Source organism: Labrus mixtus, chromosome 2 (genome assembly GCF_963584025.1).
Source record: "Labrus mixtus chromosome 2, fLabMix1.1, whole genome shotgun sequence".
Lineage (NCBI taxonomy): Eukaryota > Metazoa > Chordata > Actinopteri > Labriformes > Labridae > Labrus > Labrus mixtus.
Genome location: NC_083613.1, coordinates 18,043,325 through 18,070,836, shown reverse-complemented (window position 1 = coordinate 18,070,836; position 27,512 = coordinate 18,043,325). Strand labels below are relative to the sequence as shown.

The 27,512-nt window shown below is 38.5% G+C and overlaps 2 protein-coding genes across 2 annotated transcripts; one reads left to right on the top strand and one right to left on the bottom strand.

Moving 5' to 3' along the window:
- Nucleotides 1–1,581: 1,581 nt before the first annotated feature.
- Nucleotides 1,582–14,168, top strand: LOC132987072 (cytohesin-4-like). Its single transcript, XM_061053883.1, has 13 exons — nucleotides 1,582–1,708; nucleotides 3,882–3,964; nucleotides 4,056–4,120; nucleotides 4,880–4,946; nucleotides 6,122–6,240; nucleotides 6,917–6,997; nucleotides 7,296–7,408; nucleotides 7,643–7,791; nucleotides 9,491–9,602; nucleotides 10,055–10,131; nucleotides 10,417–10,488; nucleotides 10,701–10,855; nucleotides 12,191–14,168. Exons 1-13 carry the CDS (start codon nucleotides 1,690–1,692, stop codon nucleotides 12,270–12,272), a joined length of 1,194 nt encoding a protein of 397 aa, XP_060909866.1. The 5' UTR covers nucleotides 1,582–1,689; the 3' UTR covers nucleotides 12,273–14,168.
- Nucleotides 14,169–14,761: 593 nt separating this feature from the next.
- On the bottom strand, nucleotides 14,762–27,274 carry LOC132987067 (protein FAM83F-like). Its single transcript, XM_061053869.1, has 5 exons — nucleotides 26,675–27,274; nucleotides 19,123–19,290; nucleotides 17,467–17,588; nucleotides 16,114–16,862; nucleotides 14,762–15,911 (listed from the first exon to the last, which is right to left on the bottom strand). Exons 1-5 carry the CDS (start codon nucleotides 27,140–27,142, stop codon nucleotides 15,865–15,867), a joined length of 1,554 nt encoding a protein of 517 aa, XP_060909852.1. The 5' UTR covers nucleotides 27,143–27,274; the 3' UTR covers nucleotides 14,762–15,864.
- Nucleotides 27,275–27,512: the final 238 nt, after the last annotated feature.

Below are 27,512 nucleotides of genomic sequence, written 5' to 3'. Positions count from 1 at the left end.
CACACACACACGCACACACACACTTTCCTAAGGCATTCAGTATTGTTGTTCAGGTTCACTTTTATATTTTCTATAACTTTGCATACTTGAATCATTTATATTTTTATTACTTCTCTTTTAATATTTAAGATATATATATAAATAAATTAAGATGATAATTTATAGCCTATAGCTAAGCCTATAGCCTATAGCCTCTCTATAGCCTATAGCTCTATAGCCTAAAGCTCAAAATGCCTGTGATATTTCTGTACTACCACTAGATGGTGCTTTAGCATTGTGTTATTAATTGTGAACAAAACTTTTTTTCACAGAACAGTAGCTGTGAAAAAAAATATTCACAAGTGGATCTTAATTTATTAATTAAAAATGTCAGAAACCGTACCCTTCAAATACCTTTATTCCAACTCTGATTTATCTTTAAATTACATTATGTTGTCATCCTTATTGCTCTGCATTATGACATGTTTCTTGCATATTGTCCTCACTGTGTTATAAGATTTCTAGTATTCATTTTAGTTAGGGAGTCTTAAAGTTTCAAACAATATATCAGACATGGATATTAAGTTATAATAAATAAATTCAAAGAGTTGTTGGAATGCTCCCTTATTAGTTCGGCTTTTAATTGAAGTTTGACTTTTCTAATTTTAGATTTCAATTATATTTGATCTGTCAGTCAGGCTTCCAATGAGTAATATTTATTTTTGTATATGTCTATTTTATTATTTGACCTTTTTTAGTTTGGTGTTTAAAAATGTCATTTAATACACTATTGATTTGTCTTTTAATGTTTTAAAAGTCCAGCCTTTTCAATTATTTTTTTTAACCAAATATTTTCATTTTAGTCTGTCTTAATTCTTTGTGTATATGCAGGTATTTACAGAAGTATGTGAGTTAGTTACAGTTTCTAAGTCCTTGATTTTTAATCTACTGATTATTGAGGACTTTAAAAGTAACCAAGTTCTCTATTCATTTAGTACTGTATGTCCTAAATACTTGGTATTGCATTGGCTTGGATATGAAACCTGCAGTACAAAAAAAGTCTGATGGCTTGATAAAACAATTTAACTGTCAAGTCAGCACAACTTACAGCATGACAAAAAAAAAGACCAAATCATTCTGTAAACAGAAGTGTCTATTTTAGAGTTAAAGAATATTTCATTGGAACAGAGTCTTCCTTCCTAACATCAACTGACCACTCTGTTAAGAAGTGGTCAGGGGTTCAACCCTTACTTCTACATCTCATAAGATTCCTGGCTTTCCTAATTCACTTCCTGGCCTGAACTCTGTTTTGCAAGTTTCATTGTTGAACCAATTTTTTGAAACCTCTGAACAGTGACGGATGTGCTACCAATGTATATTATGTATATATTCGGCTATAGCGAAATCAACGTCTTTGTTATGTTGAAATGTTGCTGTTTTGTTTTTTTGCTTGACTTCATGGACTAAGTTGGGTTTTATCTTGAAGGAGGATGCACTTTTCACTCTTTCGGTCTTCATGTTGATGTAAACTTGATTATTTTTGGTGGATGAGGAAGAGGTGGGGTTTAAAAAAAAAAAAAAAGAACACCTAATTCATTCAAGTGTTACTGCAGTGTATGCAGTCTGCATCTCTTCACCCTTCACCACGTAATTGGACTGTATGTAGCTGCTTTTGGATTGATCATTCTTGACTTTTTTTCTTGGATATAAATGACTGATTTCCAAATGGGTAAGTGCTGATTTGTTCTCCTGGTTGGTTGTATAATTGTGTATTTTATTTAAGATATACATCTTCTCTATCTGCATTCATCTTCTATTTGCAGTTCTAAAAATGAGACCTAAATGTATCAATAAGGCACTCTCTTATGAAATTATTAATTGTTAAAGCTGTTGTGGTGATGTGCTCTTTTGTGTTCATCAGGGGGAAATAGAAAAAAAGAGTTTGATCTTAAATAATGTCCAGGTTTCTCCTTGTAACAACTTCCATCTCCTCCCACATTTTGCTCTACGTTAGAAACAGCTCTGATGAAAAACTACATGAAAATGTCATGTGAAGTAGAAGTTCTCTCTGGGTTGAAGTATCTGTTGTGAGAACAGGGATTCTTGGTATACTGTTTATCGCTGTCTGCCAGTGTGTGAAACAATGCACAGGTTAGAGAGTGTCGGTCTCAGCTGAAATAGGGAAGAGGCAGTCATACTCAGAACTCACAGGACCGCATGCCACTGACAACAATATGAAAACAGAAGTCTCTATATTTAGTATGAAGTTACAACAATCCAATTTTAAAATCATGCTGCTCGGGGTTCCTTATCTGTCAACAGTAATATGTCAGTTTAAAAATGTGGAAACTATGGAAAAGAAGCAAAAAAATGATTTCTGCCTTTCAGCTTCATTGCACAAGATGAAGGGTGTGTCCATCCTGTGTTCAGACCCTCAATACTGAACAGCTCACAGAACCATGCAGGAAGTTTTGGTCATTAGAAATGACAAGGGTTGAAAGTCTCAGATGATTAAACCTGCCATTTCTAATGATATGTTTGAGGCACCACAGAGCTCCCACTCTTAGGCTGAGTCTCACTGGCAGTGAACCAAAAGAAAAACTCAGCTGTGTTGATCATGAAATCTTCTATGCAGATGATGACGTTATTCATATAACTTTTGTACAAATTGGACCTCACACGCGTTCAGAATATATATTATATGGAGAAAGAAACTTGGAGATAAACAATCTGTTTGTATGCATTCATAGCCTTTACACACACTCAAATATATACCTGACACAATCTCAGTGTAAAAATGTTGTTTGTAATGTTGTCTTGCCATCAAATGTAGTGCAGACATTTTTCTTCCCAGATGATGAATCTTACTGATTTGGCTTTTCTATCTGAATTCGTCAAGAACCTTTGAGGCTGGCAGGGTTTGAGTAAATTCACTCATTGGGATTTTCTATTAGCATGCCTCTTGCCCAATGAAAGCTGGGATCGGCTCCAGCCCCCCGTGACTCTGAACTGGAAAAGCTGTATAGATAATAGATGGATGGATGGATGGGTGTTTGGATTTGCATTGATATCCACTTCAATGTACAACCCCTTTCATAGTTTTCTTTGCAAACCTTTACCAGCAGAAATAGCAGTATTCCCTTTAGGCTTAGTCATACTTTAGGTTCAGAACTTAATGATGTAACACTCAGGATTTAATCTTTTGTTTAATGAATCTTCTGTACGAACAGAGTGACGTGGGGAGGGGGTTTGGTGCCTTGCTCAAGGGCACCTCGGCAGTGCTCAGGAGGTGATCTGGCACCTCTCCAGCTACCAGACCAACTTCCATATTTGGTCTGCACCGGCGACCCTCTGGTTCCCAACCCAAGTCCCTATACACTGAGCTACTGCTGCCCCCCCCAAAAAAAAAAAAAAAACACATGTACATTTGTTGATTGAGTCATTAACTGTCACCAAGCAACCTTACAGTTTATAAAGCAATCACTTAGCGTAGAACACCATGACTTACTGGAGGAGTTTTATGATTCATACTGTGTCAAGATATTTCATGACACATTATTATTGACAAATAAGAAATATAAAAAAAATGTTCCAAAAAAAAAAAAAAAGGTTATTCTTAGTGGTTACAGATATCTTTCTTGTGAAAACCACACTATCTGTTTCACTTGGTTTCTAGAGAAACACTTACTCCTAATGGTTTGGTTATCTCAAAATAGAAAACACATCTGTATTGGTCATAGATGCATCAAATAATCACAAAGATGAACAGATCTTTCTCTGACATGTCAGTGAAGAAGTGACATACCTCCATACTGAAAATACAAATAAGGCTTTAAGCTTGCTTGTACGGTTTTATGTGTTCAATACTGGCGCTGATTACTGAGGTTTTCCTATTTCAACAGTTTCCTCAGATTTTACAGCAGATGAGAGGATGGAGATCGAAAGCATAAAGACGCATAAGAAAGATCTTCTGGATGATATCCAGGTACAAACACAGACACAGTCAATCTAAATAGTAAGGGACGATATTGAGGAACAACATGTTTAAGACGTTTCTTTCACTCTGCCCTGTTCAGAAGTTGAAGATGGAGATCGACAACGTCATGGCAGAAATACTCAGCTTTGAGTCTTCAGAGGAAAAGTGAGTGTTTAACCCCCACCCCCAAAATCCCACGCCTCCCTTCCAACCAGTCTTTTATTTTATAGAACTCATATCTCTAAAAAGTCCCACTTAATGCAATTCATGTATGTGTCACGGACGTATCACTTTCACCATCACCACAGGGTCACCCACCCTCTGGTTACCTCTGATGAACAAACTTTTCCTTCTATAGATCAATAAAGGGTTTAAAATAAAAAAAATAGTTAAAGAAAATAAAATGTGTTCATTATTGATCCTTAGGAAAAACTGCCTTAAGAGGCCCCAGGAGAGAAATGTTCTTCAATGATAACGTGAAACCAAAAAAAAAAGAATCCAAACTATTGAAACAGTTTTGATTATGCTTTTCTTTTGATACTTCTGCCCATTGGTTTGCAGTACATTCAAGGTGAATCACTCACTGTGTTAGAATGAACATTAACATGTACGTCCTGCTTGAACAGGAACCTTTGTCTCCCTGAGGCTTCACTCTCATGGGAGCATTCTATCAAAGTGTCATGGAGATTAAGTTTTTGCATGCTAATTTTTTATTTTTTTTATATATATAAAAATATATGTTGCAGCCCCACAAGAAAACAAAAACAGATTAAGTACCACTGAAAGAGAAATAAAGTGTTTTGTTGAGGCCAGTGGTACAGAGGGAAACTTACAAACCAGTTGACTTGACCAGTAATGATTATGTGAAGTGAAGCACTTTAAACTCATTCTTAAAATAATTTCTTATTTTTTATCTTACTGCAGCAAGACTATTGAGAAGAGCAAACGGTTCTCTAATGGTAAGAAGAAATTCAACATGGACCCCAAAAAGGTGAGTTTAGAAGAGTGAGAATGTGGGTACTTTTCATTTAGTTCAGTTCACATAAAGAGTACACGTTTAAGCTTAAATATCTCAGATATATATAGCACACGTGACTGCACAACACTTCGTAAGAAATGACTCTAGAGGCTGTTTTAACCTGGACCTTTTTAAATAAGCAGCTCTTGCTCTTCTCTGCGGCCACTTCCTCTCTTACCACAGTACAGATGCTGTGGTGCTGTGAGTCAGTGAAGTGACGCTCTCTCGCCATTTTGACAGCTCCGTTTCTGTGGTTTCAGTGGCACGTAATGCTTGTTGCTATTGAGGACACAAATGTTTGACAAATAAATACAAAGGCAAAACATAACCACTTTTCTTACTGGAACTAGACTGAACTGTGGTGGGTGCATAGCAAAAACTGTTCTGGTTCAAAAAGTGCTAACAAACAAACAAAAACAATATAACTTTTGATTTAGAATAATTTTTTGGAACAAAAAAGGTGAAAAACTCAAATAACTTTGTTCGGTAATCGTTATTAATCAGTTGAAAGTAAAATGTAGAATTAGTAACAGACACTAAAGTGTGATATAGAAATATGTGGTGATGTGGTGAGATATTTCCCAGGAAATGTTTATCAAATTAAATTCAGTATTGTCATTTCTCATTGGCTTCAGGTGGGTTTAAGGGCAAATGTAAAACATTTGCAGAAATGAAGAAATGAAAGTCCTTTTTTCGAATAAACATAAACCAAAATAACGCATTCTGACGCAAAAGTTTTTTTTTTTTAACCATAGCAAATTTGTACCATCCTTTTCCTCTCAAAACACTGTGATGGAGGAGAAAAAGGAAGAGAAATTTGTTTTAAGGAATTGGGTTTACAGAGAGCTTTTTTCCGTCCTGCCGACCGGAGATGAGATAATTACGAAAGTAACCACATTTAGCAATGATACAATGTGTATGTGTGTTTCATGACATTGTTCTCCAACACTACGTCCCAAATAAAAAATGTCATTTATATATGTTCAAGACAAGAAGTCATAATATGAAAAAAAAAAAAAAAAAAAGGAAGTATACTTACAGATAATAATCAACTCACTGACTGAGTGTGTGTGTGTGTGTGTGTGTGTGTGTGTGTGTGTGTGTGTGTGTGTGTGTGTGTGTGTGTGTGTGTGTGTGTGTGTTTGCAGGGGATCACTTACCTGGTGGAGAATAAGCTGCTGGATGGGAGTGCTCAATCCATCGCTGAGTTCCTCTATAAGGAGGAGGGACTGAACAAGACAGCTATTGGAGAATTTCTTGGAGAAAGGTAAAGGGAGAAGGGGAGTACTGGGAGGACAATGGGAAAACAGCATGAGGATGAAAGTAAAGAGGGGTGAAGAAAACTGTTGAGGATAATGAGGTCAAGGGGCGGAGTACCAAGTAGGAAGAAAGGAAAATGAATGATTGATGAGAGGTGGGATGAGACGTTGGACATTAAAAGAAGAAAGGAAGAATAGGGAGGATACATTTATGCTTACGAGACAATCGGTAAAAAGAAACTCGTATTACGTGGAAGGAAAATGTAAAGTTTATAAGTGAGAATGGTAGAAGAAAGGTGGAGGAAGGAAAAGCAGCAGAAGAAGATGAAGAAAAAAGGGAATCGTCAGGAGAACGAGGACGAAGAAGGGTTAAACCTAGGACATAAACAAGGGCAATTGAACTGAAGGTCGATACGAAAGGACAAGGAAACTTAAGAAAATGATTGTGCGAAAAACACAAGGGTAAAGAGAGACTGCGAGAAGAAAGGAGGAGAAGGAAAAGTGTGCACAACATAAGAAAATGAGGAATGACTGAATTACACTCACAAGGACAAATGAGGAGCAAAAAGATAAGAGTAAAAACAGGACCCTGAGAGACAAAAAAAAAAGGCTGAAGGCAGGTTTCAAAAAGTGAGTTTCTAGCTTCTGGTCTCAGCTGTCTTCTTTCATTTTCTGCCCCCACAGGGAGGAGCTCCACCTGCAGACCCTGAAGGCCTTTGTGGAGTTGCACGAGTTCTCCGACCTCAACCTGGTCCAGGCCCTCAGGTAGTTTGCTTTTCACTCCTGAGTCCTGCGCAGGTTTCTTATTTATCATCATCATCAGGGACATTTACACACATGCGGATGTGTTTAAAACACGTGTACGTCCAAATTGTAAGTAGTATTGGCATATTTGAACGACATGACGTGAAAGAAAAAGAAGGAAGGCCTCTGATAAGTTGTGACAACGCTTGCTCATGTTAGCTCATCGGTTGCAGTACCTACTGCTAACACAATGACACTAACCATGAACATGTATGCATTTCTTGCTGAGGTTAATTCTGTTTTGGTTTGTATGTGCCAGACAATTTCTGTGGAGTTTCCGTCTGCCGGGTGAAGCCCAGAAGATCGACCGCATGATGGAGGCCTTTGCTACACGCTACTGTGACTGCAACCCTCATGTCTTCCAGTCGACAGGTGGGCTTTGCTATATATACGTCTGTTCACAGTCACGTCTGTGTTTGACAATGTGGTCTTGTGGCAGGTGTTTTTTTCTCTCGCTCTTTGCCTCTTCGACTTTTACCACCTCAATTTTCTTCACATTCTTTTAAGCTGACTGAATTTATGTGACCTATTTCCTAGAATTGATACAATGACCATTATTTTGGCTCCTCTTATTTGTGTATGTGTTCATTTCCTCTGCAACACCAGACACATGCTACATCCTGTCATTTGCCATCATCATGCTCAACACCAGCCTGCACAACCCCAACGTGAAGGACAAGACCACCCTGGAGCGTTTCATCTCCATGAACAGAGGCATCAACAACGGAGATAATCTCCCTGACGACCTGCTTTCGGTGAGCACCACTTGCCAAACTAGACGCCAAGAAGTCACAAATCAGTCGCCAAAGCTGAAGGAAAACGTACAACTATGTTCAAATTTGAAATGGATACACAGTACAAGATGTAACTGCATTTTGTAGACTTTGCAGTCCATCTCAAACACTGCTCAGGTGCCCGTAAGAATGTGAAGTTTGGCTTGCTTTAATCATTCCTCAATTTCCGAACATTACTGGATCTCTTTGTAAGGCTTCAGGAGTAAGTGATAGGGGGCAATATATGCAGTCCTTTTTTACAAACAAAAGTCAAACAATTGCAGCAAATATTCCTACAATTTAAAATCACAGTTTTTCTACAAGCTGCACAAGTGTTGGACAAGCATCCAATACTTCTGAAAGGTAGTATTTAGGAATAAGTAAGTACACCAGTCAAGCAATCCAATTACATGATTTATAAGCCATCCCACAAATCTACTGGCATACCCCTCCGAAACAGTAATCAACACAACAACAAATAGTCTCATGGCTGACATTTGTAACAGCTGTTGAGGAGCAGCAAAGACGGAAAGTGCAGAGAGGTGTGACAAAACTAGAAAAATGTCATCAATCATAGTTTTTCAAACACACTTTGAGGCGTTTTTTTTATTTATTTAAAGTGAACAAAAAAGTAGACAAACAACCAATCTTACAATCAAATTCTCCAGGACAATCTTGAGGACATAAAGAAGCGCTGCGTGCAGAGATGACACGAACGGTAGCTTATCTTGTCTCTAGGAAGCCAGAACTGCACTGAGCCCGGCCATGTGATAATGATAGTGTTCTGATCTATACAATAAATACCCAGCATGATATCTCATTTGTGTTTCAAAACGGAGCAGACAAAAACACTACATAAACAACCAATCAGAGTAATGAAGCGGTGGTGTAAAAAGAGTATAAGGCAAAGTTTGCTTTTGAGATGTGGCTATCTGGAATTGACAAGTTGTGACTATGGTGATCTTTAACACAGGATAGAGAAAAAGAAAAACAGGGGGCGCAGGGGCTTAGGACTTGTAAAACATTATCTCACATTCTTCACCTCATATGGAACAGAAACTCACAGGTAACCACGTTCAGCTTGTTCTCACGCTCAGTTTCCAGCCACAGGTCAGTCATAGCAATCAGTAGCCTTCATGTTGTAACACTGTTTCAAACAGTGGGCTGAACCCACCAGTATCCTACTCTCACACAAAACCAATGACTGTGTCAGTTTTAACTGAAATCACACACATGCACACACGCACACACACACACACACCCTCACACACACACACACACACACACTCACACACACACACACACACACACACACACACACACACACACTCACACTCACACACACACACTCACACTCACACACACACACACTCACACACACACACACACACACACACACACACACACACACACACACACACACACACACACACACACACTCACACTCACACTCACACACACACACACACACACACACACACACACACACACACACAGACACTCACACTCACACTCACACACACACACACACACACACACACACACACACACACACACACACACACACACACACACTCACACAGCCTTGTTCAAGTCAAAATATGACAGCAGTATTGTAGCTTGCAATATTGAGGAAGCCCTATTTTTGCTTTAAAATACATTTCTACTCCTCTCTACCCAGAAACTGTACGAGAGCATTCACAACGAGCCTTTCAAAATCCCAGAGGATGATGGGAATGATCTCACACACACCTTCTTCAATCCCGACAGAGAAGGCTGGCTCCTCAAACTCGGTAAAACACCTCTACAAATCAGTCTCTTCAAATGAATTCAAGTAATATTGTGTCACATTTGATCCTTGGTGAATCTTACATGACTGGAAGTGACAAAGCTTTTTTTGTAACAAAAGAGATAAGAAGAAAGAAATAATTGGGGGTGTTCAAGATTTTAATACCAAATTTCCTAAACCAGACGATGTTTGAGTGTGCTCTGAGCTGCTGTGCTTTAAGCTGCAACAAAACAGGAAAGTACAGAGGAAGCAGGCTGAACATGTCCCAATAGTGGAGTCCTATAACTCATCTGTTTGCATGTAAACCACACCGCAAGGTTATAAAAAAGTTAAGTGGCAAACAGATCACCTGGTTAGGCAGTGATGCAACTTTGTAATGCTTGTCCTTTTCCACTGATACTAACCGTTCATAACCGTTCATTGTGGTCTTAATATTTTGTATTATGTGTTTGTCAGGAGGGCGAGTCAAGACGTGGAAGAGGCGCTGGTTCATCCTTACTGACAACTGCCTCTACTACTTTGAATTCACCACTGTAAGGGTCCCACCATGACAGTATTTATTTTCTAAAAAGCATTACTCTGTTTGTTTTTTTTGTTTATTTTAGGACTGTATCCAAAGAGAATTACCTATGATTTACTGCTACTACTATTTATCTTTTGCATTTGAAGTAATCCTATTGTTATCTTTAAATTCATAAGTAGAATGGATGAAAAAACACCAATATACATGTTTTTTATCTGGTTCCTAATTTCTTCTGCTTCCTGTATAATCATGACAGAAACAACATTACTGTTTTTTTTTCTTCATTCATCTGCAGGATAAAGAGCCCAGAGGCATCATCCCTCTAGAGAACCTGTGTGTGAGAGAAGTTCCATATCCTCGTAAACCGGTATGATACAGTCTGCAATGCTTCAATTAGCTAAAACACATAATGTAAACACCCAGAGATTTCCCTATACCTTTTATTCTTCCTCTGCAGCCATGACCAAAGATTGTTTTGAAAGTATTGGATGCAATTCTGTAACTGGTCACTATCAAAACAACTCTAGTAATGCCAGGGTAATCTGTGATTGTGACATATGTGTTTCTGGTGTTGTCTAGTATTGTCTGGAGCTGTACAACCCGAACAGTCGCGGGCAGAAGATCAAAGCTTGCAAAACGGAGACAGACGGTAGAGTAGTTGAAGGGAAGCACCAGTCGTACACCATCTGTGCAGCCAGCGCAGAGGAGAGAGACTCTTGGATCGAGGCCATCAGGTCAGACCAGACACACACCCACACACACACATAAGCATTTCAACGAATAATCACAAATATAAAATTCAATAGTTAATTGTGATTAATCACATTTTTAATAGTATGTTTGAAATTTTATAATTTTACATTTAAAAATCAAATTTGTTAGGCTTTTATTTTGAATGTTTGTACTTTCTTAACCTGGGATTATGTTACTTGCTGTTTAAAATCAGCCCTGCTTTTATTTTGAAATAAAGTTAGGACTTTTTGGCAGGTCGAAGGTTACTACACGTGCTTATCCATGGAAGAAGATACTCATTATAGATCAATAACTAAATGAAAACAGCAAAAAAGAAAAGTAAAGGGAAATGTTTGATGATAAGCTACTTTTGACTCTTCAACTGAGCTGTCTGAGAGGTTTTTTTAAAGTGAAATGAGACATGCTTCTTTTTGATAAACGTGACTACAGGGAGACACTGTGGAGACTTATCCACAGGGTGCCTAAATGGACAAAGTAGCATACGATTAAGCGCCATCAAAAACAAGAAATGCGTTCATTGCAGAAAAATGATTAATCGCAATTAAGTAGTTTGTGCTGACAGCCCTATTGTACATATATACATATATATTATATGTATATATATATATATATATATATATATATATACATATATATATATGATTGCTCTGTGGTTTAAAAGTTTAAAAGTCTGTCTTGAAAACAACAGCCACACCCAACAACACAGCTGGGTTAAGTCGAGCGTGGTAGCTTCTGCTTGAGACCACATCCAGTCGTGATCAAATCGTGTATCGTACTTGGGAGTGCGGTGCCCCACAGGATGAAGAAAGATCATGCATTAACCAATGTTTGGTAGTGAAAGCAGAATTATTATTCTCAGTGAAGTACTATCAAAAAGAAATCCTAAAACTTACCCTTTGTTATGTAATTGCAGAGTAGCTTTTATTCTTTTTTAATGAAAACATGTTCTTTTATAATAGTTGCTTTTTTTAAAAATCTGTTCATAAAACGACTTTCCTTGAACAGAATCCAATCTAGTAGCCAGAAGTATTGAGGCAATCAGTCAAATTGTACATAAACATGTAGTGTCTTTACATTATGTTGACAAAAGTGTTGAGAAATAAAACAGGGAATGCTCATATATTCCATAATCTTCAGCTGTAAAGACCTACTTTACAGTGTTTCCAAAACTTGGAAATGTGCTTTGTGAGGATCAAAGTTTTTAACAGTCCATCGCAGGACATTTAGTCCTCATAAATACTGAATTCAAACACAGATACACACACACATTGCTGCATTGGCCCCACTAATTTGGTCACCGTCTTCCCTTTAAACAGAGCCAGCATCACCAAGGATCCTTTCTATGATTTGGTCTCAGTACGTAAGAAGAAGGTGATAAACCAAGCTCCCCAGGACTGAGCTGCCCACTGCCCCCTCATGGACATATAAAGTACCTCACCCCAGTGGGATTCAGTCCTCTTCAAGTTGCAGTAAATATACAACTGTAAGGGACCCTGGAGCTCTGAATCCGAGCTCTGACTTTGGGCTAAAAGAAGGACTTCTCTTTCCACTTCTCTTTTTACAGACTGAACTTAACTGTGTCAAAGGGAAGAGACAGTGACTCATGTTTGTTGCTCTATCAGCATGAAAAGCTGCAACAAGTTTGTGTGCTGATAATGGGAACTGAATCGTTCTCAGCACAAGTGTAAAGATGTAATCTATTCATCTGTTAAGATTTGTTTTTCAAAATGTTGCTGTGTAGTAGTGTCAGATTTTCTTCTAACATGAGACATTGATTCTGGGATGTTGTCCCGTCGCTCTACAAGATTTTAGAATATGGAAGAGAAATTGATCAAGCCCAACAGACAGCTTCCTAAAATGTTCTCCTGAAGCTCCAAAAATGGATGTATAGAGGTAAAATAACAATTAAATGTTCTCTTCTGTACGTCTGAAGATGTAAATATTGATTTTTTTTAAAGCTTTTTTGGGGAGATATGTTGTTGATGTTGTTGTAGAGTTTCTAGTACTTTATAGATCGATCAAGAACACTTGTTCTGACAGGTCGAACCTGCATTTTCTTTTTTATTGTAATCGACATTTTTTTGCACAGTGCAATAACCTACAGCATGCATATATCTGCTTTGATTTAACTGCAAATATACACTTTAAATGTAATGTAATTTCCACGTCACTTAATTATTTAATAAAAAGGTATTCAGGTGCTTGTAGACATGTTGACTGGATCCTGTTTTTTTGGTTGTAACAACTGTGTTTCTAGATTAACAACTCTGAAACTTCGAGACCACACCTCACTTCCTCATGTTTACTGCCTCTACATTTTCGATGTGTGTGTATGTAGACATGCTCGGTTCACATCCTTGTGTGTGCTTCTGTACTAAAATCAACTTGATGGTTTAATGCAATATCCCAAATAGAGGTTTCAGAAACCATCTAAGCTGCCTTTAACCTACTTCAGATCATATTTCACATCTTGTTTAACATCTTGTTGTTGTTGTTAGTGTATTATAAATATGTCTGCGTTAAAATAGTTCTAAATTCTGTAAGAATATTCTTGTTAACATATAATTGTGCCAACATCAATACAAAAATGTTTTCGAGAGTTTCAGCTCCATATAACGGCAAATTAAAAAAAAAGTCAAATGCTGTAAAACAGTTCAAATGAAAAGATACGAGAATGAGTTATACTCTTGGCATTATGATCGTCCTCATATTATTATACAATATTTTGTTACCATAGTATGAAGAGAGGATTGTGTTGTCGAGCTAATGCTAGCGCTTTCATAGTTAGTTAATGATCTTTTTCATTCACAGATGAACTATTATTTACAAAATGAACATCAGTGAAGAAGACTTCAGTTAGATTGAGATCTTAAACTGTTTAAGAAAATGTTTTACTAAAGTAATAATAATACTTCTACTACTTAGTAACTTCTGGAGGCCACATACACTTCTCATATACGTTTGATGGTTGTAAATACTGTATGCCTTTGAGTTTCTAAAGCACTCCAAAACATTTTCAAATGTGGTACGTTTAATGTGACAACCATCAGCAAGAACACACAGCCACTGTTTATGTTTGTGTCTCTGTCAACCAATGTAGTTTATGTTGTTTGATCATTACTTTTTTGGTTTTTGTTCCTCATTTTGTTTTTATGTAAATTTGTATACCACCAACCTACAGATGGAAATTAGCCTACAGCTATAACCTTTCCTATTTACATGTTTATGTTCATTTATGTTGACTATCCCTATTTTAAACAGAAGAATAAGACAATTAAATGCGTAAAAAGATAAGCAACACCAAATGTGATCCAAACTGTTCCACTAACAGTAAGCTACCTTATTAATATATGTACGTTTTTAATGAAATCTGTGAGAAATTGACTGTAAAAATATTTAAATATAAAGAGATCTCATAAAAGAGATCTTACCATTCTTATTATCGTATATATGACAAGTCACGTTTAATGCTAAACATTTAGAAAATACTTACAGTAAAAATAACTCAACCTAACTTCATGCTTGCTGTCTGACAGTAAACCTTGTCGATATATTTGTGCAACGAGCGCCTCTTCCTGCTACATCTCTGACTTCCTGTTTCAGTGTTGCACCACATCACCCAACCTACACCAGTCTTAACTCAACGCCTGCGGTCGCTCTCTGAGGTCTCCGCTGTCAGAAACACCCAGAAAAGACAAGCTGGGGAAGAGAGGACAAGGGAGGCACCTAGTGGAGACTTTGTGCACTGCAGTCATCATTCTCCTTTCGAAATGTTGGGGGAGTATTACTGTATCATAACACATGATGGAGCTGTCGTCAACGTATTTAAAAAGCCAAGGATGCTTGAAATACCAAAACTACAGTAAGAAACCCAGTGGACATCTAGCTGTGTTACAGAATGATTGTTAGAAGATGATTATTTTATTATTATTGGACATTTTTCAGATTTAAAAAAAAAAAAACCCAATCTTAAATAGTTTTTAATGGGTTATGAAACAGGCTGAAAGTAAAAATGATTCCTTTTTATGACTATCTTACGCAAACAATGCCTGTAATTCCTGCCACTGCGTCAGTGTCAGGCAAAACAAGTAACAGCACGCTTATAAACACAAGCATGTTCAGGAAAGAGTCAACAAAGAAAAATGGCTCTATATGGGCCTCACAACCTATACAGGACGGTTTCTATAAAACATGAAAAATGTCATTAACTAATTCAAAGCTCTTTGTATTCTGAAACCATTTATTGAGCAGTGTGAATGGACACAGAAACAATCACTATGGAATATCTTGTCACAGATAAACAACACCACAGAAAAATATCCTCATCATCAGGGGTAAGGCACGTTCTTTTGGTTTGCTTTTATCAGTGGGAGAAATCAGTAAATTCTAGATTATATCCAGTTTCAGGTTTCTTCTGATGTTGGAAGAGTTCTGCTTTAGATTTGTAACCTGCTTGATCGTGACCAATCACATTTGAGCAGGCTTTAGCTGCATTTAGAAGAACGTCTGAATTGAGAGCAAAAGAGGCAAATGCAATGGCTGTAATGTAGGGAACTGTTAAAGCAGACTTGGCCAGCAAATTTTCATGAATTATCTGAAGATCCACTTTGCCCTTAGTGTATTTAACTTGCACTACACCAACTATCTCACAGTTGGTCCAGTAACAACGTAAACACTGAAAATGCACTGATCCAAAATCTACTGAGCAATCTAAATGTTGTTTACCACCAGGGAATATCCCATTAAAGCTCTCTGTCTGCATCCCACCAGGGTAACATCTCCAGCGTAGCATATTATTGATTTTTTGCCTTTTAAATTTGGCACAAAACTTTAATAAAAAGTGACGATAGACTGCACAACCATTCCGTCTCTGTGAGGCGCTGCTTATAAAAGAATAACACTATTGCACATTCAAAAGGTATTGTTGGTGTCATACTGTAAACCATATCAAGAATGTAATCTGATATGTGGTTGGGTGGGCAGGTTGACCTCAGGACATTTTGCAGGGTGATTTTCCATGACGCTGACCCGTAATGCCTACAAGGGAAACACAAAAAAGGGTGAGTACACAGAAAAATTTTGTAGAGTTCATCACTTTTAAATGAAAATAATAAAAAAAAACATGACAGAGGGTTATTTTCTTCCATTATTGGAGAAATTATTCCCTATCCTGTTTATTGAAGATAAAGCACAGTTTCATGTTTATTGCTGTTTCATAAAAAATATGTTTCTCACTTACTCTCATTGTCTTGTCCATTGTTGACAGTTTGTTCAGACACTGATTTGCGGCCCAGTTTAGACATCTTCTTACTTTTCCATCTGTTTGGAGTTTTCACAATAACCTCAAAGCTGTCCTCGCTCTCTTCAGTTCTGTTGGTTTCTGTGGGTGGGGGTGTTGTACTTTTCACATGGCTGTTGACTGGATCCTTACTGGACAATTTATTCCAGTTGACTTTCAGTGTCTTCCGTCCATTCTTTTCTGGTTTGATCCCATTTGGCTTCTTGAAGATTTCCTTCGGGTCTACTGAAGGCAGCGGACCCCTGCGTTCCGTCTTGTCACTGCTCGCCACTCGTGGCTCCTCAGGGTCCATCTCCTCGAGAACCTCAGCCAAAGTGGGCTTTCTCTTGGGTCCAGGCTCCTGCAGAGAAGCCGGTGGACGTGGGGGGTTGTCCCCAAATGCCAGTGAGTATTTGGGGTTGTAGTATTTGTGAGCAGGCACCTGGATGTCACCTTTTGGTGAATCCCCTAAGCTGACCTGGAAGCGGGACGTGGTTGCAGGTAAAGGTGGACGTTTTGGCCCCGTTTTGGAGCGTGTTATTGTTGCAGTCTTGTCAGCAGCAGGTGGACTGACGTGGAACTCCTTGTACAGGTCCATTTTATCAGAGATGGCGTACAGCTCCCGGAAATCCTGGTCAAAGAAGTCGACCACCTGTCCCGTCATCACAGTGATCATGTTCCGGTCCATACGAGATGTACACCAGGAGAAACTGGGGGAACAGAGACAAGTTTGACACCAGTTATTAACTTCATTACTATTTGTGTGCCACACTTCTTAAAATATTCAGCTGCATACAATGTTAAAGATTAAACATGCTTAAGCACTTCAAAAGGTAGCTGTTAGATTAAAGATTTTAAAGAGTAAAGAAAATGTAGGGTATGTGTGGTCTCATTTCAAAGCTTCAACCATTGATGTCATTCCAGCTTCTGATTTGTATGACTTGTTATTAATGTTATAATGCTTGTTGTATCATTATATAATTTTAATATATAGTATTTTAATGATAGGAGTTTTTCTTTAAAGAAATTGGACTATCTTGGAGATTTTTTAACTTTGAACTTTCAATTATTCTTCTACCCCAGTTAATATAATACAAGTTTGTCAACATACTAGAGGTAACCAAAGTTTTAAACCTTCAAACAATACACATTGTTGATTTCATTCTCACACTAATGTTTATCTAAGACTTAAAACAGTATTAACAGTACGTCACAACACACAGATTATCATCAAGAGGAATGAATCATTAAACAGGTATAAAATGATCCATGATAAAGCATGAACTGACTTCACTCATAATAAGGAGATCTCACCTGTACGAGCCAAACACCACTTTGTCTCCGTCCACCAGCATATACTTGTTACACAGAGAACCAGGAAGTCTGCCGAAGGACAGATTGAAGCCGAGTCCCTGAAGTGATCTGGCTCGAATTTTCTGCAGTTAGAGAGGATCAAAGTCAGACCGTGTAGAGCAGGGGTTCCCAAACAGTCGATCGCGATCGACAGGTAGATCGCTGACTGATTCTCAGTCGATCGCGAGATGTTTAGTCAATATAAAATACAATTGTAAAATAGAAACGTGATTTCAATTTCATCTCATTGAAGTGTTTCCCACACATAGACGATACCTGGGTGGGGAGCCCAAGTATACTTCCGACCTGTTTGTATTTCATTTTTCATTTATTCATGAAATTGCTGCGTGCATGAGAGAGCGAGCGAGAGAGCGGGGGAGAGGGAGAGAGAGAGCGCACTTTAAAAAAGTATGTCGATATTGTATTATTTTTTATGACTCAGAACTGTCATTTATTATATCTGAAATTATTTTCTGTTTGTTGTGTGCGTATTAAATGTGCTTGTAGGCATATATAAAGGCTATGGCTCACTATGTGGACTGGTAGATCTCGGCAGACTGGCAACTTTAAAAGTAGATCTTGGTTCAAAAAAGGTTGGGCACCCCTGGTGTAGAGGATATCAACACAATTAACTATTTAAACAAGGGGACATTGTATTTAGTCAGGGGAGACTGTTTGAATTCTAAATCTTAAAATTGTTGAACACATCTATTAAAAAATCATTAAGGTTTAGAGCAACAGAAATCTTTCATGGGCTAAAAAAAGATAAGAAATTCACCTGAGTCAGTCACAAAATGTGGAATCTAATTCTAAATGTTAAGAAATGTGGGTAACACTTTCAATTAAGGTCACAATATTCACTATTAACTAGTTACCTATTAGCATGCTAATAAGTAGCTTACTGGCTTCTTATTAAGAAGATTTACTTTAGTGTAAAAATATCTAATAAGCAGCCAGTAGGCTACTAATTAGCATGCTAATAAATAGTTAATGGTTAATATTGTGACCATACTTTAAAGTGTTCATGAAATTTGCTAATAAACAAGTCATGTAGCCTGGCTTTTCTCAATGAAGCCACAACATCGCTCTCGCTTGTTAGTTAGGATTTCTTCCAGTTTTAACAGAGCTGAAAGTTGTTGTTTTTTGCAGTGTACAAAAAACTCCACTAAGGCTCAAGAATTTACACATTCAAGCTCAGCAAATACACTTCAATAAAGAAAATTAAATGACTGGTAATGGTAAATCCTGGTAAACTGGATTCATGAATTGCTTCAATGCAAGAAGAAATACCTCGTCTCTAAGGATTGTGTTTGGAACTGATGCACGTGATAGCTTTTTTTATTTTTACACTGTTTTATCTAATAATTGGTATCAAATAAATATCTGAAATATTTCTTACAATGTGGCAAAAAACATGCTTATACATTTTTTAAATGTTCCCTTGATAACAAAGTGTTATACATTGCTTTTCTGAGCACTGGTTTTGTATAAAAATGATATGGACAAGTAAACAATACAAACCACCAATCATTTTGGGACTTTTTTTTCCTATTTAATGTGTCCAATGTCTCTTGCTACATATTATGCAACATTTATCTCATTTAGCTGTTCTCTTACCCGAAGGTGCTGTGAGCCAATCTGCAGCCTGGAGCAAATATCCAGGAAGTGAGGCACACCTTGAATATCCAACAAGATGTAAACAGGTACGGAGCGACGAAAGGCCGCATCCATCAGGTCCTGCAGGATGTGGACGTCCGTGAGAATGTCCATCACTATCGCTATCACCTGAGACAGAAGAAGTTCAATATTTAATGTTTAAATTCAACATACATTTGATTACAATGTTTGGCAGAGCCTGGTTATAATTAAAGTTATACAGTCAAACTGCAGCATCTGAACCTATTTCAAACTAAATGCTCCACCATATTCTACCTACAAGCACAAATACCAAAATAAATGTACAGGAAACATTCTTGGCTTGGCAGAGCGAGACATTTTATTCACTGGGTAGAAGCCAAGCAAAATATTTTATCTTAAAGTAATTCATGATTTAATGACTAATTCACACTGGAAGAGCTAGATGGTTAATCAATTAAATAATAACATTCAAACATTTGCCTCAGGATATATATTTTTTTAATTTAAAAATGAAGAAAAAGATTTCTAATATTCACTTTGGGAGCTACAGTACATCATTGCCCTGGCTTCAATGAGCTCCCTTAAGCCGTTTTCACATATGCACTCCGGATAATATCTAGATAATTACAGGAGGGCTGCTCTGGAGATTCTCCAGCAGCCGTGACTAGCCGTTCACATATGCTCCTCACAGCTGGAGACTATCCCTGTCAGAGGGGAGGGGGGATCGGGGGATTTCCTGAGGTAAGACATGACGTAAATAAACAACGCGGAAGTAGCGGCCGAAGCAACAGAGTCCCCTACACAACGTTATAATGAGAATATTTGCCTTTATATCAATGCTATGTGTAGTCCAATGGAATGACAACACCCACTAAAGAGAGGAGAACAACATACTGACGAACAGAAAACATAATGCAGCCGTTTAATTACGTGCACGGAGATCGTAGTGGTCGTGTGCAGACACTTTATGCAGTCACTGTATATAAACGTCATTCTCTTCCCATTGGCTCAAATTTAAATCTCCGGAGTATATTCGGCCGCGTTCAGACATCAGCTCACTCAGACTTTCTGCGGAAAATATACTAGGGGTCTGGCCGGATAAACTCTGGGTAAAGTCTGCGTGAAAAATGCGGCTGTTTGCGTTCACACATAGCCTCAAGCCCCTCCGGGTAGCCTAATCTCTGGAGTTTTTCAGGAGATTTCCGTATGTGTGAAAAGGGTTTTACTTGATAATAACCAGAGGATTCTCTTCAGCAAATTTGTAGCAAGTGACCTAAGGCCCGCTTTCTGCTGTAAGGTCTGGACTAAATCAGTTGCAACTAAAAGCAGCAGAACAGCTAATTCATTCCAGCATCTCAAAGAGTCACTGCCATGTGGGAGAAGTTTATGGTGTTGAAAGCTTGAATTAATAATAATAAAAAAACAGTGTGTCTGAAAATACCAACTAAGACTGAACTATTATTGACAGCATCATATTTATTTAAATTTAAAAAGGTATGTTTTGGAAAAAATATGAGTCCCTGTTGGGTCTGTGTTGTTAATAAGGCAGGCAAAATAAGAAGTTAAAGTTAAAATAGAAAGGGTGTTTGCTTTTGATACTCTGGACCATATAAAGTATGTTTCCTTAAAAGGTTAATAAAAGAGTATAATTAAGTGCATTAAGGCAGACTGTCTTCTAACAGACCTTAAAAAAGAAAGCAGCAGGTGAAGCCAGTCTGTCTAACCGAAGCACTTTGCCTCCCACTGACCCACTCAACCCAGAGGGCCCAGTTAGGCCATATGAAAGAGCCTATGCTTTCAGAAAACAACTTCATCTCCTGCTGCTGAGTTCCAGTCAGATCCCAGCGATAGAGTTTTATAACAACATAAAAGGATGTGTGGAGGAATTTAAGATCTCAATGTGTCTCTGTCTTGAGAAAGGCTTTAACACAGCGTTTGCTTTCTCCTGGTAAGTGTGAGGATTAGCAAAGTCTGCGCTTCACTTTGACCAAATAAAGGCTCCAACAGGTACAGCCGCTGTGTTTATTCAACTGACACTTGGCAAAGTGGACGTTGTATATTAAACAAAAAAAAAACAGTACTATGGAGTGCAAAGTAAGAGTTTTAATAGTACACACACGTTTGATGAATGTAAACTACAGAAAGTTTTAACAAATCTGAAAGTCTACATTAAACATGACGCCTGGTGGCTGAAATGTTAATTACACCAAATACCATTGCCTTGATCATCAGTGCTGTAGCTAATACCAGTTTCAGATCACATTATGTAAAGCAAACATCAGCCCATCTATCGCTGCATCGATAACATACATCTATTAAAGGTTCTGTTTTCTGTTTGGCATGTTATTCCAGGTTCTCCCCGTCTCCCTGAATCCATCAGTGCCCAAGCTGCAGAGCCAGCATTAGTAAACCAGTCACAAATGAATCTGAGGGTAGCTGAAAACAAGCTGGTGATCCGTCTGATTGGCAAAATGTTCAGGTTAGTTTAAAAAATGAATTATTGTGCAGCCCTAAACCGTCCTGAGGTCAATGGAACAAAAACGACTCCAACGAACTCTGCCTCTTTCTACCTCCTAACGAGGGACACATCAGTGACAAAGACAGACACCAAGTTCACTCTCAACCTCTCAAACACTCATCCTTTAACAACATCCCAGCAGCACCACCATACCCACTAACACATAAAGTACATGTATTCACTCATGACTGAAGGCATTCCTAGAAGCAGGGGATGTGTTTTATCGGAACAAAACCTACTGAACTTTTACTAATAAGAAAGACAGCACCTTTACAGGCCAGAGATTTAAAAACCAGGGAGACGAGAACACTTCAGACTCATCTGATTTCCCAGTGCAGTCACACTCCTTCCAGTGTTTCTGCTGCATGTCTTTTTGATTTCCATGTAGCAGACAGTCACTCACTGCCTTGAACATTTTGTGATATGTGTTGCACTTTTTTTCTCTATGTTTTTTTTTCTGTTTTCTAATTACTCTGATTGAATACTATTTGTTTTTGTATGTCTATATAAAACTGAGCAGTCTGCATTGTCAAGCACACCTGTCATCACGACACAGCTTTGAAGCCCTAATGTTTTTTGTACAGACATAAATATGGGCGTCGCTTTTCATTGTTTCACACATGCCTGCCTGAATAAGATCGAGAACAACCAAACCTTGTTATTACATCATTTCTCTTTGAACCCGGGTCGTGAGTGTATGACTAAACTCCTTAAACTGAAGTGAAAGTTCAGTTATAAAACATTATATTAAATATTCTAGCACATTGTCATTCAAGTGCCAGCATTGGTAAAACTGTTTTTGGTTTATTAAAGAAATAGCTTCAGAAAAGGCCACTAGGTCATGGAAAACAAAGGTGTATTGCCTCACACAGTTTGTGTCGTGCTGATAAATATATATGGGAAACATTTCTAGACTACAAGTACTGTAGTTAACACTATGTTGGGCATTTATGTCGCACTACACAAGGGCTACATCGTTACTGATAATTAACAGTATCTATGACTATACAATATCTAAATCTGAATTCATCTGGGTTTTCTTTTGTAGTTAAGATATTTTGATAGATGTCTGGGATGGGCAGAAAGATGACAGAGAGCAGCATTTTTTCTGTCCGTGCTGATTGTAGATGACTGTGTGTTTAGTTAAAGATCAGAACATGCTCTGGTGGAAGTGGCAGGTGCATTCCTTACAATGTAATAAAGAAGTGTAGGAAGAAGTTAAGAGACAATACAAAGATAGTGACTTTTGTCTTCATCAAAAATGTTGGGACATGTTCAGCCTGATCACGGGGTAGTTTTTGGGAGATGTGTATTATTAGATAGTTTCACTGTTCACTGAAAGGCAAAGTCATAGACAAAAATGTTTCTCTTTAAATTTGCAACAAATGTTTCTCAGTCAGGCAGAAAAGGTTTGCAGTTCCACCACTCTCAGTGTTTCCCCTAGGTTTACAGCGTTGAGGGGGGGGGGGGGGGGGGAACGCCGACACGCCGACACAAACACTTGAAGGAATCTTGGTGTTCATGCATTACTTTTAAAGAAAAGGTATCCTTAAATGACTTCTTTCCCTGATTTCCGACTATCCACTATCCTATCTCTACAATAAAGGCACAAAAAGCCCCCCCCAAAAAAAACTTGCCTTGACCTTCAAGGGGGGCGTTGTTGATAATGGTAGGGGAAACACTGACTCTGTTTCCCACTCGAGGAAACTGTGAGTTATCCTGTGTGTGTGTTACAACAAAGATACAAGCTGGGACATGTGGGGACGAGACTCAATGCTGTGAAGTACACAGGCGGAGAAAACAAGAGAAAATCAATAAGAAGGAAGTTAATATCTTCCTGTAAAGACAGGTATGATGCTGAAATGAAAACTGGTTCCTCAGCTTGTTTTATCATTAGCATCTGTGTGTGTGTTATTTTAAGGGCGCGCTTGCCTTTCTGATAAACACATCATAGTTGGGATGTTACAAACACTCCTCACAAGCACATCAAGCTACACAGCCTTCTATTTAATTTAAGTACTTTCTCTGACAAGTTAAGGGAACACCCATAAACATGGACTGCCAGTTCAAATGTGCAGTTTATCTTGAAAAACATCAAAGGTGTTTTACTAGTTAACGAAACACTGAGCTGACGTACACAAACCTGCTGTTCCTCGATCATGACAAAGTAATAACTGAGAAGGTAGAACAACAAGGAAGCAAGGAATGATGTGCGTACTATTATCACTATCGTTTATAAAGAAGCTTGCAAGCAGGGGAAGGAGCTGTATTTTGTGGGCCGGTGGTTGTGTTGGACACAAGCAGTGACTACAGTATAGTAAGTGTAGTAGGTTAAGTACGGTAAATAGTGTTGGATCGGATGGTGACAATGATTTAAGTAAAGCACAATGTATCAATGGGTCTTTCCTTGAAGGGAGTCTAAAGTTGGAGATGTGTTTGCTTTTCCACTTATGGTGAAGTGAGACAAGGTGACTGGGACCATCGGGAAAACATGATTTGGTTTGTCTGCCTCATCACTATCAGATGATGTGGACATTTTCTTTTTCCTTTCACCAGTCTCTAAACACCGCTGTATCCTGTTCCATCTACTGTTCATCTTCATCTTCAGCTTTGTAGATCTCTTTGCCTTAATCTACTTTTTCCTACATTTTTTTAACCTGGACCAGGATAAACCTTTGAACCTGTTTTTGTCTCTGCTATCCTTGTCTCTTTGATTTGATTCCCCTCAGTATACAGACCAATGTCAGATTTACTGGACTTCTACTTTAGAGAAACAGATCTCAGAATGTTGTAATTAACCAGTTCGGATTAAGTACCTAACCCAGTAAAAAACAAAGTAAGGAAACAAACAACAAAACTATGGAATGAAGAGGAAGGGCAACACTGGAGAAGAAATGAAGGGGATTTCTATAAATCACTGACCCAGTTTTAAAACATGGGCTGAGCTTAGCAGAGTCTGTCTTCTGTAACTCTGAGTGTACGGAACAAATGACTCAGTGGAGCTCAAGCAGTCCATGAGTAAACATTTCGATGAGCAACTCAAACACACAAGCCCACTTTAGGCTCTGTGTTACGGCTTGAGGTGGTATTAATCTCTCAAACATTCATTTACTCACACTGGAACTTAAGCAAATGAATATAATGCAGATAAAAAAGGTTGGAGTCATGGAAATAAAACTAAGACACAAGGACACATTTTGTGTTGCTTAGTAACAAGGCTGGTGGTATTTTAATAAACACTAAATGGACAATCGTATTTGGACATCACCTTCAACATGCCGGTTTGAACTGTTGGTGTGTGTGTGTGTGGGGGGGGGATTTCATAGTGTGCGATCTGAATTCAAGTTATAGGAAATCTTAATGCTATTGTAGGACACAGAGGTACTTCTGAAGAAAAAGTTTGCTGTGAACTGAGCTCTAGTGTTTGAAGATGAGAGTTAAAGTGTTCAATGTTTACAGGATTTTATCTTCTGAGCACACAAAGAAGTCTCCTCTTCCAAAAAAAAAAATGGTAAAGTTACTAAATAAAGCCTTTCATTTTTAAAATCAGAGCTCAGAGAGAGTTGTCAGGAAGGTCTGTGTGTAAGTGCTCAACTCATTTTTAGGTCAAGACGGTTCAGTATTCATCATTTACGAGGTTTTACCAAAGCTGAATTATTAAAATGGATCTCCACTCCAAAGCAAACTAATCAACTTATTCAAACCTGTAAAAAAAACGATTGAATAAAACAGTATCACGGTGCATCTCTGACACTTTCGGGGGGGGTCTTCAAGGGGCTGGGAGCAAATTAGCAGAGCATTCCCTCCTTTTGTGTAAATGACAGTTTAAAATGACTGTCTCGAAGAAGGTGATCTATTGGAAAAATAAAACGTTTTAGCAACAGAGAAACGTTAATCTTACAGGTAAAATGTGGCTGATGTAGAAGTTCAGTTTTGTGCTGAATAAAAAAAAAGAAAAGGAATCATCCAATGTTTATGTTGAACAGCACCATCAGATTAGATTTTTTTTCTGGTCCAGCTCTGAAACGCAGGAAATTCCTCTTCCGAAGTTATTTTGATAGTTTTTAGATGATAATTAATTGATTTTAACAAGAAAAAAAACAACACAAATACAGTAATGAATGACTATTTGTTTTTTAGAGACTGTCCCCAATGGGTACCAGTTGGCTTGGGTCCTATAAAAGAGAACATAAAAGATGTTGATTTTAGGGACTTACTGATCTACCACACATGACTCTATCAGTAGCTTGACAGGTTCGTTCAAGGTTCAAGGTTGTCTTTATTATCCTGAGGGCTGTTTGTTTTGCAGTCAGCAGTAAAATACATACAGCCAGCAATCAGCACACAACATAAGGACACTAAGAAGGTAAGCAACCATCATAAACATAATCTGATTTCTTGACCTTGCTGTGAAGCCTTAATGTAAATGTATAAATGAACAACTCTCCTTTTCTGTTTGCTATTTAGTTTCTTTCACTTAATGAGTAAAGCTCAACCAATTTGATTATTTCTGCCCCGCAACAAAAGCCTAATCTTTATCCTGTCAGTTACTCCAATTCACTGTATCCAAGTGGTCAGGCATACTGTACGACAGTAGTGTAGGTGTGTTATAAAGTAGGAGCCAAAGAGAAAGAGGCCATTGGAATCATTCAGGTAATAAAGTGATTGTAACTTCCTGTTAAGTGTGTTCAGTTAGCTGGCAGAGTATACAGAACTGGGTTTCCCCATTGTTTCCATGACACCCTGCAATCTCACTCTACAGCATTAGCCTTGTGTTTTAGTGACAGCCTCACAACTTTATCTGTAATGTTCTCTCAGATCTAAGTGATTTATTTATCACAATAAAAACTGATTGCCTACAATTTAAATATGGTTTGGTACTTTGGAGTTTGAAAACAAGATAGGCCTGCATAGTATCATGCCATTTTATAATTGCTCTGTAATGACTTTAGTCAAACTTGTTATAGCCTTTAAGTGTCATGACAATGAAGACATGTCCCGTGTTCTTCCCACCTTGCTGGCCTCCTGGATGAGCCGCCGCACCACCTCCTTGATGTGAGGTCCGTTTTCTTTAGGCGGGTGTGTGTGCACGGCAACCCGGGTCACCCCTCTAAACATACTCCCGTTGGGCCAGCCGTTATCCAGCGGTGGCACCTCCGTGTCCGACATCATGGGCCAGTATGTGGAGTGGACCCCTGAGTCCGCGTCGGTACCGGACGCTGACGCCTGGCTGCTGCCGCTTTCATTATTACCCGAGTCGTACTGTTTAAAGGTGCTCGTAACAAGTTTGACTTCTCTGGCCGACAGAAAGTCTTTCATGTTGTCATCTTTGAGTCGCGTCTTGAAGGCGCCGTCGCCATTCTTGAGGAGCTCCTCGATGGCCGCGCGCTGCTCCTCGCTGTAGTAAAACTCGGGTTTGGATTCCGGCACATTGACACCGATGTGACCGTCCTCCATGCACATTAGCTGGGATTCGGCCATAGCTGTGGCAGCGGCTACCCACTTCTGGAGCCCAGTAAGTCTCCTCACAGCACTGTAGGCGTGTTTCTTGAGTGACGCGACACAGGTAACTAACGCTGAGAAAGTTTTGTTACCTGTGCGCGAGGCAGAAGGTGGGGCTCGGGAAAGAACACCCGAGCTGCATTCAAGTACAAACGGGAAAACCTACTGCCGTGTGTGCACACAAAAGGCGCTGTCAGCCATGAATTAGGGGAGGCTGGGGGATGATTGAAACACGATGGATGTAGTTTATCTTTCTGGACTGGACCAGCCACAAATAAATGTATCCAACTTAAACCTGCCTGCCTTTCACTTGTAGCCTACCATTTTAAATGATAACATATGATATATT